Source organism: Ipomoea triloba, chromosome 1 (genome assembly GCF_003576645.1).
Source record: "Ipomoea triloba cultivar NCNSP0323 chromosome 1, ASM357664v1".
NCBI lineage: Eukaryota > Viridiplantae > Streptophyta > Magnoliopsida > Solanales > Convolvulaceae > Ipomoea > Ipomoea triloba.
Window position 1 is genome coordinate 30,440,830 of NC_044916.1, and position 18,368 is coordinate 30,459,197.

At 33.4% G+C, this 18,368-nt stretch overlaps 2 protein-coding genes across 5 annotated transcripts; one reads left to right on the forward strand and one right to left on the reverse strand.

The window, feature by feature from the left end:
* The first annotated feature begins 2,049 nt into the window (after nucleotides 1-2,049).
* LOC116001466 (protein DETOXIFICATION 24-like) lies at nucleotides 2,050-6,944 on the forward strand. Of its 4 annotated transcripts, none has more exons than XM_031241355.1 (8): nucleotides 2,050-2,156; nucleotides 4,787-5,048; nucleotides 5,129-5,670; nucleotides 5,746-5,832; nucleotides 5,933-5,989; nucleotides 6,082-6,320; nucleotides 6,405-6,523; nucleotides 6,611-6,944. In XM_031241355.1, exons 2-8 carry the CDS (start codon nucleotides 4,791-4,793, stop codon nucleotides 6,767-6,769), a joined length of 1,461 nt encoding a protein of 486 aa, XP_031097215.1. In that variant the 5' UTR covers nucleotides 2,050-2,156; nucleotides 4,787-4,790; the 3' UTR covers nucleotides 6,770-6,944. The 4 variants fall into 4 exon arrangements, with proteins under 4 accessions (XP_031097215.1, XP_031097201.1, XP_031097209.1 ...); XM_031241341.1 differs by having other exon boundaries at nucleotides 2,059-2,125; nucleotides 4,782-5,048; XM_031241349.1 differs by having other exon boundaries at nucleotides 2,060-2,156; nucleotides 4,782-5,048.
* A 1,030-nt stretch (nucleotides 6,945-7,974) lies between these two features.
* On the reverse strand, nucleotides 7,975-8,980 carry LOC116001492 (glycine-rich protein 2). Its single transcript, XM_031241365.1, has one exon. It carries the CDS (start codon nucleotides 8,899-8,901, stop codon nucleotides 8,257-8,259), a length of 645 nt encoding a protein of 214 aa, XP_031097225.1. The 5' UTR covers nucleotides 8,902-8,980; the 3' UTR covers nucleotides 7,975-8,256.
* Nucleotides 8,981-18,368: the final 9,388 nt, after the last annotated feature.

The following is an 18,368-nucleotide window of genomic DNA, read 5'->3' on the forward strand; positions in this document are numbered from 1 at the left end:
GCGAAAGTACGTCTACCATAAATACAAGTTGTTGAGCTCATTTATTTACAATGTCAGTCTCTTTAATTTGTGACTGTCTTGCTGCCATATAGCTATGTGAATCATACGATCAAATAATGTGCATTCAGTATACAAATAATGTAATTTTTATTTATTAAAATTTAAAAATGTACATTATATTTATGAAAAATACATTATTTTGTATAATGTACATTTAGTACACGAATAATATATTTTTAGTATATTAAAAATATACTTTCACACAACATTGTGTGGATCATAATTTGTTTGTTGGTTGCGACACCATCTTTAATTTCTGTATGTTTTTGTGTTATGATTCATATGTTGAGGAGTAGTTACATCAAGGCAACTCCAATTGAGTTGTTTGGTAACCATAATATTTCAAGTTTAATTATTTTTTTTTATGAGAGTTGATGCAGTGTAATTTATTTAACATACATTATTAATTATATTTACGGTGAAATTAGTTAATGAATGTAATAAATAATAGCATTTCTTCAAATCACTTTTTTATTAATGTAGTACCGCATCAAATATCATCTAAAATCATCCTTAAATGACAGTAGAAACTCAATTGGAGCCCGCACAAGTTTCGCACACTGGTTCAATAGACAGTATTTTTTAAAAATACTTCTTGGATGTAGCCAAGTCGAGGAAGTATAATTTTTGTACAAGAAAATTCTTGTCAACGCTCTATTGGTCGAACTCGTTGATCAAGATATTTTTAGTGTCATTTGCCACTCCTGTGTAGTTTGTGCGCTATTAATCTATTATACAGAAACAAAATTTACTTTGTGTACACTTTTAGATAATAAATGTAGATTTTTATTGTCACTAAAAAAAATACATAATAAAAATATTATCATTATGTATCATATATATTAAAGAGTCAACTTGACGACATAAAGATTGAAAATACATGCAATAGAATTATTTATTTTATTCTACCTACCATACGTACTTACTATGATTCCATCAAATGATCAGTCAAAATTAAATCTCAGTCAGTAATGATTACCAAATAGGTATTGATTATTGCCTTGCCTACGGATAATATCTTCCACTCATCAATGCTCGGTTGGTTGGTTGGTTGGAGTGATTTATTAGCTCATGAAATTAATCTAAAATGATGAATTTCACACCATAAGTCCATAACTATTTAAATTTCAAGAAGTAATTTTCATATTGTATGTTACCCTTGTACTAATCGGACTATAAAACAATAAATGAATAATGTTCAAATAGGCTATAGAACTTACGCAAAAAATATATTTATGCCATTTAACTCAAAAAAGTTAAATTATATCATAGATATTGGTCCACATAGCATTATAGATTGTAGATTGAAACGACAAGATACAAAAATTAATCTCATAAGGTACAAAATTTTATAAGACAAAACACAAATTAAAAAATCACAGCACAAAACACATAGTATATGGACCCTGGATTGAAACGATCACGTACATAATTCATACTCGTAAAGTACATAATTTCATAACACAAGACACAAAATACATACACATGTTATATATTTATTTATTTTTCAAATTTGATTTAACTACATAATTTGTATTCATAGGCACAAAATTTTAAAACACAAGACACATAAATCTATAACATAAGACACAAGTATTAATTTATTTCAGATATAAAATTTTATATCGCAAGAATACACAAAAAGTCACAATAAAAACACATGATATCAAGAAATTAAATTTCTTTGCTCGCATGAATTACTCTCTTATCTTTTATAGTCCACTACTTCGTGCATACTATCTTGCTCATTTTGCTGTTATTAGTTGAGTACACAACACGTGCTCCCCGTGGCGTTGAAATATATCGATGATTAGACCGACATTTTAAGCCGTACAAGATAGAATGAAAGTTATACCTATTGTATTATAAGAATTAATCAAATTATATTTTTTCATAAATTATAATGCGTAATAAGAAATTAAAACCATGCTATGAAAATCTACCATAAATACTAGTTGTTGAGCTCCACTATTTCACGTCATTCATTAAAACACCCTCTCTCTCTCTCCCTGTCATGGTCATTGCTGCGCTGGGTGCTTCAGAAGAAGAAGAACAGAAACTCCGGGTGGGTGTATAGCAGTCTCTATATAATTGACGTAAGTTTTATGTTTGTTTGTTAATGTTAAGGTAATTGTTGTTCAATCTCTTTAACAATCCTATCTAGAATGGGTACATATTAACAACATGAAAGTACTATATATACCAAAGGTGGTGTTGAGATAGCTGAATTGATCGACATTTTAAGCCGTAGAAGATACGATGAATGCACTAGGTTGTTAATGTTGAGCATATATATATAATATATAAACATCAATCTGGAGTCTAATTATCAATTTAAATTTTTAGTTGAGTTAAATCATATCATTCAGCCAAAGACCTTGTGGTTAAGCGGGCACCGGTGTACACACTCATGTGCCCAGAGTCAATAAAACTCAAAAAAAAATAAAAATCATATCATTCACTCAACATTCGTTAGTATATTTCTATTAACTGAGATAAGTATATCAAATGGTTGTAATTGTTAAATAGATTTAAAATAAATAATTTTGAAGTCATGGATTCAAATCTTTGCATATCCTACCATTTTATTAACTTCATCAAAAAAAAAAAAAAAAAGTTGGGGCCCTACCAACGTTGGGCCCGGGGGTGTCCATCTCGCACGTCCTCAAGACCGGCCCTACTTATATGCACCTAGCGCTACAAAATCACACACCTTAAAGCTTTACAATTAAGCACCTTAAGTTTTCAAGCGTAAAACTGATATGCACCTTAAGTATTGAAATGGCACACCTAAAGCTTTCAACAAATATGTAAAATTATCATAATGTCATCCCGTTTTTTAAATTTATGTTCATTATGGGCAATTCATTTATTTCGATGACCTTTGAATAAATGGCACAGATTTAACCGTACAACTGCACGAGACACACCCAATTGCACGAGAACCCAATTTTGATATACGTGTGTGTGTGTGAAAGAGAGAGAGAGAGAGAGATGTAATGTGGCAAAATTAGATAATAATAATAATATAATATAATAATACTATAAAAACAAAATGTCCATCATCATTATTAGTATTATTATATTAAAATGTTATAAAATATTTTACAATAATAATAATAATAATAATAATAATTCTGTTATCAAAAATTGTACAACTAAAAATTAAGAATGATAAATTTAAAAATATCTTATCAACATACAACTATACAGGCAAGAAATTAAAATATACAATTTATTAATACGAGTTAATACCATCTAAGGTCCTCCGAGTATTGTGATTTAGCCACGTTTAGTCCTAAACTTTCAAATTACCAATAGTGGTCCTTTAACTTTCAAATTATTACTATCTGTTATCCAAGTTAACCACCCAAGTTCCTTCAACTATCAAATTTTAACCACATAGTCCTTTAACTATCAAATTTTAACCACCAATGGTCCTTACAAGAGGACGATGGATGGTCTAATTTTGAAAATTGAAGGACCATGGGTGATAAGTTATACCACGGATGGTAACAATTTGAAAGTCGAAGGATTATAGGTGGTAATTTGAAAGTTTAGGACTAAACGTAGCTAAACCGTTATACTCGGAGGACCCCATACGGCATTAACTCTTATTAATACATATACTTACAACAACATATTTTGTATTTCCATTAACCTTAATAATATTTCCTACTGCAGATGAATTTCAATTTAATTTGGAGCCATATCCCCATATAGCCCAAAAGTTAATATTAGCCCATTTGACAATATTCCTCTTCCTCATAGAATTGCATTACGTTACGTGAGTTCTTCAACTGGGTTTCTATCAGTAGACTCCAACGATTAAGAAGAAATTTGAATCAGACCCACCAATTATTTTAGACGCATTGTTCCACACAAATAATTTTTCATATATTATCAAATAATGTACTTTTAATATATTAAAAATGTATTTTGTACTTATAGTTCACACAAATGTGTGAATCATGGTCCATGGAATAACGATTTCACGACAAATTATTGTGTGGACCATATATAGGGCTGTCAAAGTTGGTCGAAGCCCGCGGTGGGACGGGTTAGGGTCATGAAAAAATAGGCCCGCAAAAATGCGGGCCTATTGGAGCGGGTCGGCCCCCCGGCCAAATACCTATTTTGTGTGTATATATATATATATATATAATTAAATATCCTCAAATTAACAACCCTAAACATATCACACACTCACAGTACTAGTACTAATATATAATTTAATACGCTATATATTATGATTATTACACTATATATTATCATTAATAGTTTAGTACTGTGATAGGTGTAGGGTATTAGTACTAAGATAGGTTTAGGATTGTTAATCTAGGATTATTTAATTATTTAATATTTATATAATTATATGTAATTATATATATATATATATATATTTATTTATTTATTTATTTATTTATATGTCATTCTTGTCATTTTTATAGTTTTTTACATAATTTAACATGAAAGTAAAAAAAAAAAAAAAAAAAAAAAAAAAAAAAAAACCTGCGGGGCCGATTAGGGTTATATGAATCCTAGACCGCAGGCCTAACGGGCTGGCCCGCAAAAGCCCGCTAAGAGTTAGGCCCGCAGTGGGGCAAGCTGGTCCGCTTTGACAGTGCTAACCATATAGCTGTGTGATCATGAATGCAATATTCATTTTTAATATACTAAAAGCACATTATATTAGTATTGAATGTACATTTTTAATATAGAACAGAAGCATGGATAATTTGAGCAGTGAAAGTGAAAGGTTGCTTGCTTCCCATGAAGTAGAGAAGACAGGAAATGATCTGAAAGGCAGAGTATACGACGAATCCAAGAAGATATGGGTGGTTGCCTTACCCAGTATACTCGCAAGAGTCTCTTCATTCGGAAGCTTAGTGGTCACACAGTCATTCGTTGGCCATATCAGTGAGGCTGATTTTGCTGGTTATGCACTTATTCAAATTCTGGCCGTCCGCTTTATCAACGGAATATTGGTAATAATCACAATGTTATAAGTTTAACTCTAAGCCAGAACATTCTATTGATCTTTTTGGTTTGAGTCGATTTATTGCAGATAGGAATGTCGAGTGCAACAGAAACTCTATGTGGGCAAGCATATGGAGCTGGGCATTATCATATGATGGGCATTTATTTGCAGAGATCATGGGTTGTGGAGTTAATCATACTCACACTCTTGCAACCCTTCTTCATCTTTGCCACCCCAATCTTCAAACTTCTTGGACAGGAAGACTCTATTGCAACCTCTGCTGGATATATCTCTCTATGGTTCATCCCTGTCAACTACAGCTTCATATTTAGCTGGACCATCCAGATGTATCTACAAGCACAGCAAAAGAACATGATTATTGCCTGGCTATCCATAGCTCAATTCATCATCCACATTCCATTGTCTTGGCTGCTAGTTTACAAGCTGGAGTTTGGGGTTCCAGGTGCAATGGTAGGTATTCTCATATCGTCCTGGTTTATTGTTATCGGCGAGTTTGTGTACATACTTGGAGGCTGGTGCCCAAACACATGGAAAGGATTTACAATGGCTGCCTTCAAAGATATATTCCCTGTTGTGAAGCTCTCCATATCATCAGGACTTATGCTTTGGTATATATCTGCCCTTAACTCCTATTTCTTAGCTTAACTTCACAAATGTCACTTACAATCATAATTTTGTTCTAGTTTGGAGATATGGTACAATGCCATATTGGTCTTACTGGCTGGATATATGCAGAATGCAGAGGTTGCCATATCAGCCTTCTCCATCTGGTAATTAAGGACTAACTCCCCTGCTAGTTTCTTTCTCTTTTGAATTTTTATTGCACTAGTAAGACTCTTATTCACTAAATCTCATTCTGCACTTCTGCAGCCTTAATGTAAATGCATGGGAATTCATGATTAGCCTGGGCTTCCTAGGTGCTGCTTGGTATGTTGCCATAACTAGGATTACCATCAATGTTTTTTTTAAGGTTATCGAGATATGTCTGTAATTGTGTATTGGGTTTATTCAATCTGTAGTGTTCGCGTTGCAAATGAACTTGGAAGAGGGGATGCTAAGGCTACAAAATTTTCCATTAAAGTCACCCTAACAACTTCAGTTCTGATTGGATTATTCTTCTGGGCTCTGTGCTTGGCGTTTGGGAACCAAATTGGATACCTGTTTACCAACGAAAAGGAAGTTGCAGATGCTGTGGCCGACCTGTCTGTGTTGAACGCGTTCTCTATATTACTCAACAGCATTTACCCAGTACTCTCGGGCAAGTTTTCGCGTATATGTACAAGTTCTGAATCCATTTCACAGACAATTTTGATCACTTAAATTTTGTCCATCATCATATCAGGTGTGGCTGTTGGAGCAGGCTTACAAAGCGCGGTTGCAGTTATAAACCTGGTTTGCTTTTATGTTATTGGAATACCCATTGGTGCTTTGCTTGGCTATGTAGCTAATCTTCAAGTGAAGGTATGTAATATGTATGGTAGCTCTCTTTGTTCTCAGATCATAGTTTAGCCTCAAAGTGATGATATTATTGTTGATTGTTTGGTTTAGGGTATATGGGTTGGAATGATTTGTGGGGTGGTCACTGAGACCCTTGCCTTGTGCTATATGATTTGGAGAACAGAGTGGGATAGTGAGGTGACTAAGGCTCAAAAACGTCTCCAGAGGTTCTACTTGACATCTGAGCATTCCAATCAACTACTATCTTGACATTCAAGACTGCTCAAGTTCATTTTCATATTCATGTGCCTTTAACCTGAACTTTTACAGTATTTTGCAGCACAAAAATAAGAGTGCCATTGTTATTAACATTTGATTTCTAGTCTATTCCTGCTAGACGATATGAATGTCACAAGTTGGAACGAAATCCGGTTTCGTATGATTATTTTTGTTTGCAATTCATCAATTGCATTGTTTGAACATGCAATGAATATGAGGAGGAGGCTGACATCTACCCTTTTCCCAGCAAAAACAATGGTAGTTGAACCAAACCCACCTGCCCATCTTGTCACTACATTATGAGGAGAAAAGCAAGAGAGTCAGCTCAACCCGTTGAGCCACATCTTACGACGATTCACGACTTCAGTATAGAAGCGGGATTGGAATGCAATCCTTAAAATTCACAACTTCAGTATAATAGCGGGATTGGAATCCAATCCTTACGAGTATAGAAGCGGGAATGGGATGCAATCCTATAGAAAAGCAAGGCCACCACCACTTGGACCTTTTGAGTTTTAAGTGAGGATACAGTAACAGCACCCCTGCCAATGGTGGATTTCACCGTCCTCCTAGACAAAATAACTCCACCACCTGTCCCTCCACAGTGAAACCACCAAAGAATGTCTTTTTCCCCACCATTTTGTCCACCAATGAAGGGCTTAACGCCGTTACAAACAGCCTATAGCCCATCATCTCTCTCTCTCACCACCATTGTACCAAACCAAATGGCAAGATGTTAGGTGTATTAACTCTGGGTGGGTGGCTGTAACAAACAGTAGTAGATATTGATTCAGCCTTGGTAGGAGGATATTAGGTTCCAAATTTCACTTCAAAACACACCACTCAACTGTATTGTTACATCAGTACAAGAGGGGGAAGTGGTCAATTTGAGGGGCCTAAATCAAATTGCCAAATCAAGATAACTATTCATTCTACTTTCCAATGCATCGTAAATGAATGTCGACTCCAAGAATGACTTTCAACCAGTCTATTCATAAACTTTTACCAGAAAATGAAAACATCCCAAAGGACTCAACCCCCAATGTGTCCCCACTGTTTGAAAAGAAATTTCCTTCTTCAATGTCCTTTTCAATTTTGTTTCGGACCAGTAGAGTTTTAGACTAGCACAACACAACCAAAAACCAGCAATCCATATGTAACTTCACTTCATCATTGTGATATGGAGAGACTAAAGACTAGAGAATAGATTTCAAGATTCATGCATAACCATAACCAACCAAGGATAATACACTCCAAATCCCAAAACACATTAATTTTCATTACTTCTACTACTGAGCATAAGCAGCAAAAAAAGACTTAAAAAGAAGATAGGTTGCTAGCTAGGGTTTTTTTTTCATGGAGAAAGGTTTAACATCACCCAGTTCACAAAAACAAAATGAAAGGCATAGAACAGAGGAATGAAATGTGATAGGTCCACATTTTCCCCCCTCTGGGTTGGTTGTTGTTGGGTAAATAGTTTAGCGATTGCTGTTTGGGCAGTCACGAGCAAAGTGCCCATCCTCCCCACAGCTGAAGCAACCTCCTCCGCCTCCGCCGCCGCCTCCTCCGTAACGGCCACCGCCGCCTCCTCCGCCTCCGCTCTGCGTGCACTCCCTAGCAAAGTGACCTTCCTCGCCACATTTGAAACAGCCTCCACCGCGGCCGCCTCCGCCGCCTCCTCCACCGTAACCACCGCCTCCGTATCCGCCGCCTCCGCCTCCATAGCCACCGCCGCCGTAGCCTCCGCCTCCGTAGCCACCGCCGCCGCCTCCGTAGCCTCCGGAACGGCCACCGCCGCTCCTGCTTCCGCTGTTAAAGCCATAACCGCCTCCACCGCCGCTACGGCCACCGCCGCCGCCTCCCCCGCCTCCGCCGCCGCGAACGGGGGCTCCATCAGGGCCCGTAACGTTAACGGCCTTGGTACGGCCGTCGTCGCCGGACGAAACCTCGAACTCCACGGCCTCCCCTTCCGCGAGGCTGCGGAAACCCTCAGATCTGATACCGGACTGGTGAACAAACAGATCCTCGCTGCCGTCGTCGGGGGTTATGAAGCCGAAACCCTTCTGGTCACTGAACCACTTCACGCACCCCTTCATCCTCTGTTGCTCACTCTCCTCAGCCATTTTTTCTTCTCACTCACAAACCCTACCTCTCTCTCTCTCTTGCTCTCTCTCTCTCTAGAGATTTTTTACAGTCCTCTTTAGCGATGGCTTGGATATATAGTGAGGAGGTGCCACGTTTATGGGTGCGTTCGGGGGGTGGGGTTTAACGGATGAAGTTGTGTGGGCGGTGGGGCCTCTCTTCCTATTGGGTAATCCATTTTCGAAGATATCTAACGGCCAGGGTTTCGCAGATGACTTTTCTGCTACTGTCACTTTGGGATTTTGGGCTCTCCTCTCCGTAACAGATATTTTCATTCTCATTTAACCTCATTTAATTTTTTTCTAAATCTTATTCAAAATATCCAACACTCTTTATTTTCTTTTTAATTTTATACCATAATTGCATCTTTGGTATTCCTTCCCTCAAATTCCAACAAGGAAAAAAATTCCATAGTTTTGTATGATTATTTATATTTTTTTCATATTGAGAAATTGTAATTTTATAAATGCTCGAAAGAAGTTAGACATATGAGAACAAAATTATTATTCTTGCTCAATTACAATTTAATTTAATTTTTTGCTAATAATTTATTATAGTAATAAGATTATCATAATAGTATTATAATAATGATATTATTATTGAATAGTTATTATCAAAGATTGTGTAATTCATTTTACTTTATAATAATATCAATAATAATATGCATGTATATTCTGATATTCTTAGTACTTATTCATTTTCAATTTCTAATGTAAACCAACATAGGAAGAATAATAATTGTTATCAAAGATTGTGTAATTCATTTCACTTTATAATAATATCAATAATAATATGCATGTATATTCTGATATTCTTAGTACTTATTCATTTTCAATTTCCAATGTAAACCAACATAGGAATTGAAATTTTATATAATTAGATTTTAACCAACTCAAAAATAAAAATTTGAATTCTAGTTTATTCTCGATTATACATTTCTCGTGACATTGTAATTTTTGTATCATATAGTTCCTCATTGCAAACAAAAGTACAATCTATATTATTTTAATTAAGCTATATATTTCTTGTACTCTTTTAAAATATAAATTCAAGCAAATATAACATTGAGAATTCAAATAACTATAAATTCAATGAAATATATAAAAAAAAATAGAAATTTACAATTGATAAAATATTACAATTTGTGAGTTGCAAATTACTTTGTGAGGAGATATCATGGAACCAACATTGCATATAAAATATGATACATTCAACGATTGAAAATTTAAAAATAAATAAATAAAATGAATGAGGGGCAGTGACAGACAGGCTGTCCACTATTATCTTTCGTCAGGTGGACACATATAGTGCATGTTGTTCGTTAAGTAAAGCGTGAAAAATACGCTAAATTTATTATATATATAGTATACAACTTACTAGCATATGCATGAACTCACTCATCCGTAATTATTTATTTAATATTAATAATGTGCACATTGCATGATTAAATGAATGACCAACACAAAAATTAAAATAAGTAAATATTTAGTACAATTTTTAAATATTAAATCATTAATAGTCGGTATAAAATTAAAATGATTATTTTTAATATAATCAAAATAAGTATTTTCAACTTATAACAAAGTAGTAGTAAAGATTATGAAAACTTACAATTGATAAAAATTATAAAATATTATGGAGTACAATTTGTGAGTTGCAAATTGCTTTGTGAGGAGATATAATGAAACAAACATTGCATATAAAATATAATATGTTCAACTGTTAAAAATTTAAAAATAAATAAAAGGGAGGAGGGACAGTGACAAACAGGTTGTCAACTATTGTCTTTCGCCAAGTGGACACATGTAGCGCATGTTGTCTATCAAGTAAAGCGTGAAAATTACGCTAATTTTATTTTTTCCGTTGGGTGATATTTAATGTGCCATTTGGATGTGTTGTAACATTGTACACAACCAGTTGGTTATATGTTACCCAATTGGCTATGTGTTGTAGCACTATACACAACCTATTAGCATAATAAAATAAATGATACATAGTTTTTCGTTGAGTGCAATTTTTTATTATATATATAGTATACAACTTACTAGCATATGGATAAATTCACTCATCCATAATTATTTATTTAATAGTAATAGCGTGCACTTTGCGTGATTAAATTAATGACCAACACAAATTTTTGGTAGTATACAACTTACTAGCTATTTAACCTCATTTAAATTTTAAAACTTATTAAATATATCAAAGACTCTTTATTTTTTTAATGTTATATATCATAATTGCATGTTTGTTATTCCTTTCCTCAAATTCCAAAAAAGCCAAAATTCTATAGTTTTATATGAAGGATTTGTTTTTCCATTTATTTATATTTTTTCCATGTTGAGAAATTGTAATTTTATAAAAGATCGAAAGAAAAGACAAACAAGTGAGGATAAAGTTATTACGTTTACTCAATTACAATTCAATTTAATTGTTTAGTGATAATTTTTTTTTTGAAGGATACTGATAATTTATTATAGCAATAAGATTATTAGAATAGTATTATAATAATGATATTATTATTGTACAATTATTATCAAATTATAATTGTGCAATTCAATTATATATAATATGCATGTATATTTTGATATTCTTAATACTTAATACTTATTCATTTTCAATTTCAATGTAAACCAAACAGAATTGAAATTTGAAATAATTGTATTTTCACCAACCAAACAATAATTAAATTCTTATCTTATTCTCAATTATTATTTTCCATGAAATTGTAAAATTTTTATTAGTTCCTCATTGCAAACAAAAGTCCAATTTAGATTATTTTAATTAAACTATATATTTCTTGTGCTCTTTTAAAATATAAATTTAAGCAAATATAACATTGAAAATTCAAATAGTGAAATATAATAAATATTCTAAAAAAAATATACACTTGATAAAATATTACAATTTGTGAGTTGCAAATTGCTTTCTGAGGAGATATAATGAAACAAACATTGCATATAAAACATTATATATTCAACGATTGAAAATTAAAAAATAAATAAATAAAAGGAAAGAGAGGCAAACAAGATGTCCACTATTATCTTTCGTCAAGTGGACACATGTAGTGCATGTTGTCCATTAAGCAAAGCGTGAAAATACATACGCTAAGCTTATTTTTTCGGTTGGTGTTACTTAATGTGCTAGATGGCTATGTGTTCTAGCACTGTACACAGCCAGTTGGCTATGTTTTGTAGCGCTATACAAAACCTATTAGCATATATAAGGACGGGCCAGACGCAGCAGAGCGACGACCCGGGAGCGGATTCCCCACTAGCAGGGGGACAGGAGGCGGCCATCTCAAGGCAAAATGATACATAACTCTTCGTTGATAGAAATTTTTTATTATATGTATAGTGTACAACTTACTAGCATATGGATGAATTCACTCATCCGTAATTATTTATTTAATAATAATAGCGTGCAAACTACGTGACTAAATTAATGACCACCACAAATTTTTTGTTGTGTACAACTTACTAGCTATTTAACCTCATTTAGATTTTTTCTAAAACTTATTAAATATATCAAAGGCTCTTTATTTTTTTTAGTGTTATATATCACAATTGCATGTTTGTTATTCCTTCCCTCAAATTCCAAAAAAAGTCAAAATTCTATAGTTTTATATGACAGTTTTGTTTTTCCATTTATTTATATTTTTTCCATGTTGAGAAATTGTAATTTTATGAAAGATCGAAAGAAAAGACAGACAAGTGAGAATAAAATTATTACTCTTACTCAATTATAATTCAATTTAATTGTTTACTGGTAATTATTTTTTGAAGGATACTGATAATTTATTATAATAATAAGATTATTATAGTAGTATTATAATAATGATATTATTATTGTATAATTATTATCAAATTATAATTGTGTATATTTAATTTAAAAGTGACATTTTTGTGCATATTTAAATTCGAAATTATTCACCAAGTCCTTTCAAAATTTTATTTTCAATTACAATTAATACCAATCTATGAGATCTAAAAAAATAATTATCAAATATAAAAATAATATATTACACATAATTTTTTTTAAATGGGCCATAAAAATTGGCAGCCATGTGCCATCGCCTTGACGGCGCATGACCCTTGAATTTGTACTATAATGCATGCTTGTTTGGCAGACTCAAGCTATCAAAGTTATGTCACTATGTTAGATTTTGTTAATTATATTAAGTAATATAAAATTGTTTACATTACTGAGTGAAGAAAAACAAGCAAGGGTGAAAATTAAGAATTAATCAGTGACTCGTGGTTTATCTTATACAATGCCTTTAGGCATGAGTTTTGGAAGTTTGAGAGTTGAGATTATTAAAACGAGAAACTTATTGTATAAAAAAAAAATAAAGAAAAACAACATACATAAAAATGGGGAATCAAAGTAGGCGTACGGAGGATGGTAAAAAGCGGTGAAGGATATGGAGAAAGGTCCACGCCGTTCCGTTAGTGCCCCCATTCAAATGTGAATTGAATTGCCACCAACGATGTTTCCCACTTTTACGAGTTTATCCTAATTCCCCTGCGTACGATGTACGACTACTGTCCTTCCCTACACTACCATTTCAAACATATCTACAACAATTTCAATTCCCTGTTTATGTGCATCCCAAACATTCTCAAACCATGGGCCGGTCCAACTATTTTTTCAGCCTGTTATAATTTTCTACAGTAACGATCCAAATTCTACATGTCCGACTAGAAAATGAGAAAAATTATACCATGAATGATGACTCACCTCACATCAATGACATCATGATTTAAAGTGATATTTATATTATGTGCATGAAGTTAACATATTATATGCATATAAATAAATGAAGGTAAATAATAGGTTAATTGGTAGGTACATAATATATTAATTCCCTCAGAACAAACACGGTGTTAATAATAATAATAATAATAAAAATATTGAAAAATGCAATATTTTTTTTTTGATAAGGAAAATGCAATATTAATAAGGAATAAAGTGTTTATTACGTATATGGGAAATTATTACATTTTTTTAAGTATTACACTTTCTCATTATATAAGTAATAGACACTTTATTCCTAATTAGCATTATATTTTGGAGTATAAGTATTACATTTTCATCTTGATCCGCCCGACCCGTCTCACGGACAATGATTAGTTAGACGGTCTAACACATGTTTTTGCCATTTTAGTATTGTAAAAATAAATCATTAGTATTTTAAAAATGAACTTATATATTGTTGTGTTCCATTACATTAATGAACCTATTTGAGACCCAACTAACATTACAATGTAGTTGCATTACTTGTGAAAATAAACATGTAGTAGTATTGTGAAAATGAAACTATTTGATGTCCATCAATACATTGATGTATTTGCATTAGTAGTGTGAAAATGAACCTACAACACTGACTTATTAATGTAATTGTAGGTATATGAGGTTGGAGGGTTCAGAATAGAAAACCTCCTATAAAAAGTGTAAATACATTTATACTTTCCATGCATTTTAAAAAATCAAGGTTAGTTATTTTCGTCTTCTCTAATAATTTCACCCGTAAATTCTCATATGTCACCGGATCGGAGACTGCGGCTCCGGCAAGATACAGTGTGTCGATCTAGCTGGGATTTCAGAAGGGAGTCCACCAATTCTGGTTGGACTTGATTTTGAGGGTGGCAAAGCTAAGGTAGTTAATGCACACATTGAAACACCAGCGCAAAGAAAGGGACATTATTGTTTGATTGAATATATACTTATACTTGCATTTTGTGGCTCATAAGGAACGTAACAATATTATATTATTGAAGTTTACTTTAGTCATCCGATACCTTGCATTTTGTACCATATATGTAATTTGATTAATGTTTTCTTACTAATTAATTCCCTTTCATTGTCCGACAGCTGCTACCATTTTGATCAAAATAAGTTTGCAATTAAAGAAGTTGCAATGTTTATTAACCAGCATTTAATTCGTTACTCTTATATATATTTTTGTCTAGTGGTTCAAGATCAAACCTTAAATTTCTCTTTATATAAAGAGAACAATTATTTTATTGAGTACCGTTGGAACTATTTAAGACTAGCATAAGTAAGAAAAGGTTAGAAGGTAGACTCTCTAATGGACTAAAGTTGAACTCACTATTAGAAAAATTAAAGTATGAGTTGTAATAGAATATTGCAATGGAATGAATTATATTGAATTAAATTAACAAAGGATTGCACATTATAGAGGGATGGAAACAAGGAGGGGAGTATACTCTTTGTCCCCATTTTCATGGAGAATTTTTTGGGGCGGGGAAATTCCCATCGTCCCCCGACAATCTTTAGTCAAACTAATATTTTTAATTTTTTTAATGAAATAATACTCAAATTAGTATAATTCACAATATATAAGTAAATTTTTTAAAATTTTAATCTTAATTAAAATAGTTAAATCTTCTTCAAATCTCAATAATAACCGAAATGTCAAATAATTTTCATGCAAATAAAAACATAAATACACAATTACAAAATGTAACACTATAATATCCAAATATGGAGTACAATACAAATAATACAAACAATTATTAATCGGGGGAATGGGCAGAGAGAGGTATTCCCGTCCTCGTCCCCATTCCTAACCGGAAATTGAAAGCATTCCTTGGCCTGTCTTGACTCTCATTCCTCAAAATTTTTTCTCCAACCCCATCCCCATTGGGGGAGGGATTAGAGATCCCTGTTAAGGACGGGAAATTATCATCCCTATCATGCATTATACATATTACTCATGCATTAAATGATATATACTGCTTAGATCTTTTCTACACAAGTCAATTGTGTTGTTATTGAGATTACATAGTGACTTGTGTCTCTACATTATATTACTTCAACCATTTTGGGTGTTTGGAGCAATTTCGCATCATAGATGCCGTGGTGATTGACAGACCGGTAGCTTGTGCATGTTGATAGTGAACCTATATATTATCCATATTCTCTGATCTTGAGTTGAATTCAAGAATGAGTCTTACCTGCTAATTGGTAAAAGCGTTCTTTTACGTACCTTTCTTGTACTCTTTATTGGTTGCATAGTGGATTGGGCTTCCACAGGTTCTGACTTCATTCTGAGCCATGCAGATCTATAGGTAGGAGATGTTTCTCCGAATGATGTAAACAAATTCTATGTTTGTTGTGTGTTTTACACTTTTCTTTTAAGTGTTGTTATATACTTTTTTTTTTTTGGGTGCTTATGTTGTTATATACTTTTTTTTTGGGTGCTTATGTTGTTATATATATACTTTGTCATAACACAATTCACCCTAGCAAGTCAATAGATTTATTGATTGGTTTAATCTACTTAATAGTAGTATTGATAAGTACTCAATTAAAACGTAACCATGGCTCTCTTTATTAAAATTTAAAAATTAAATTTTTTTTAAAGGCGGTTATAGTTGTTAAAGTCGATCTAAACATGGACCTATGTGATGGGAGACAAAGGCGGCCATCCTTGGAAAGCCATGGCTGTCCACATGGATGGTCGATGCCCATCATCTTTAAAAAAAAAATTAAAATTAAGTACTTGTACACTTGGATCCACGCAATCTACTAAATAGGTTAGGTTATTTTGGACTCAATTGTAAAATTTTTCTTTCTCATAAATAATGAGCTTATTTGACTGTTTTTTCAAGACAATTTGACAATCTCTGTAGCTCTATCGAATCTTTAACAGGTGTTGATGGATGATGCGGTTGGAATGTTTCGACCTCGACAACTGCGTACTTCAAGAAATTATTAGTACAGTGCTATTGGGGTGTTCCTCTCCTCTTGATTAAAAAGACTTGTAGGCATAGTCAAGTTACAACATAAATTATTATTATTATGTATATTTTTATTAGTTATTTATGAGTAATTCACGGTCCAAATCGCAATGCATAAAGTGCATACTAATTGTGGCACTTAATGCCAAGGGCAAGATGATAGGAAGTTGCTTACAAGAGTGAACATCATAGGATGGCAACACGAGGAAAGAAGCCAGCAGCAATGTGGTACTCCAAATCCATCCGATCCTATGAACCAGAGACTGCTATTATATTGCACCATAAAACCCTGTCATGTGCTCTCTCTCAAAGATACACCACTAACTTCGAATGCTTCCAACAGGAACGTACAACTCCAGAACCAAACGTCCCAGTGAACAAGATCTTGCATGCATCACACCAAAACAAGGAGTCCCGCCTCAATGATCGAAGATAGAAGAGTTTGGGGTGGGAAAGAGTAGAGAAGTGAACTATAATGCACATATTTTTGTTGTGGACAAGACTGGTTTTGGGTTTTCGCGAATTCAATTATACATTATATGTGTTACGATCAATTCCGAGGTATAGGGTTGGAGACGTGATCCTGATGTAGTTTCACGAGCCTTAAACCCGGTTAATATATTGACTCTATTGAGCACTAATGAGGTCGGCAAATAAGTTGGTGTGGTCGGAGATGCTTGATATAGTTTTAGGTCCAAATGTCCCTCCCACTAGCAATTAATGCGCCTTTTATAGGCGACATCGAGCGAACATGCCAGGCTACTGGCATGCCTAGCTTACACGTGTGGGATGTAGGTTGGGCAACCACAATCAGTATGCCAAGTGTTTAAATGAGGCTGAAAAGGTGATGGGATGTGACGGGATGTGATATGATTATATGACTAGTTGTCCGGGAAGTACCTTTGAGGCTGTTATGGAGGAAGAGGCTTGACGACGGGTTAGGCTAACAGGCTTCCTGATCAGGTCCGGTTGGAAATAGGTGGTAGACATCAATAGACAAGGGAATCAACTGGGTATCTATTGAGATCGAGAACTCCGGTTAGTAGGTAAGATTAATATCGATCAGAAATGGACAGACGCGACAAGTATCGTACCACTATGCCTAATCGTGTTAGTATATTCCTTATCAATATGACAATAAATAAATAAATAAGCACATAAAATTAAACACATAGCACAAATAAGATGGAGAGGCCCCGAAAGGGATAATCAAGTAGATGAGGTATGACTCTCATACTTAATTACATAAATGTCACAATTTCTATTTTTGTCAAAAAAAAATGATACTTAAATTACTAAATTAAAGATTGAATTTGCACTAAAATTATAACTCAAATTTATTAATATAAAAGGCTGAATCTAGCTACACTAAAATTATAACTCATGTACTAAAAATACTACTTTATCTTCTTCTTCAAAAAAAAAAATACTACTTTATCATTATCAAAATAAAATGCTTTGAACCTCTACTTACATTAGAATAATAATAGAGGAATGACAAGATGAGGAAAAAAAAACAGCCAAATAATGATGACTTGATCTGATAGACATCCTTAGATTTTAGTGTTTGTAAACACTTCATACTTTCTTGATTCGCTGTCTCACTTATCCAATTGAATTGTTCATCTCGTGGATTGTCATTATACATTGGACATTAATAATTTTTCCTAGTTGCGCTACGCCAT

What these genes read in the sequence shown, in the direction of transcription:
- LOC116001492 (XM_031241365.1), bottom strand. Translation starts at nt 8,901, where the DNA reads ATGGCTGAGGAGAGTGAGCAACAGAGGATGAAGGGGTGCGTGAAGTGG.
- LOC116001466 (XM_031241341.1), top strand. Translation starts at nt 2,075, where the DNA reads ATGGTCATTGCTGCGCTGGGTGCTTCAGAAGAAGAAGAACAGAAACTC. An exon ending in TCATCAGGACTTATGCTTTG is followed by an intron (nt 5,671 to 5,745) that starts GTATATATCTGC and finishes ATTTTGTTCTAG; the next exon opens with TTTGGAGATATGGTACAATG. An exon ending in GGCTTCCTAGGTGCTGCTTG is followed by an intron (nt 5,990 to 6,081) that starts GTATGTTGCCAT and finishes TTCAATCTGTAG; the next exon opens with TGTTCGCGTTGCAAATGAAC.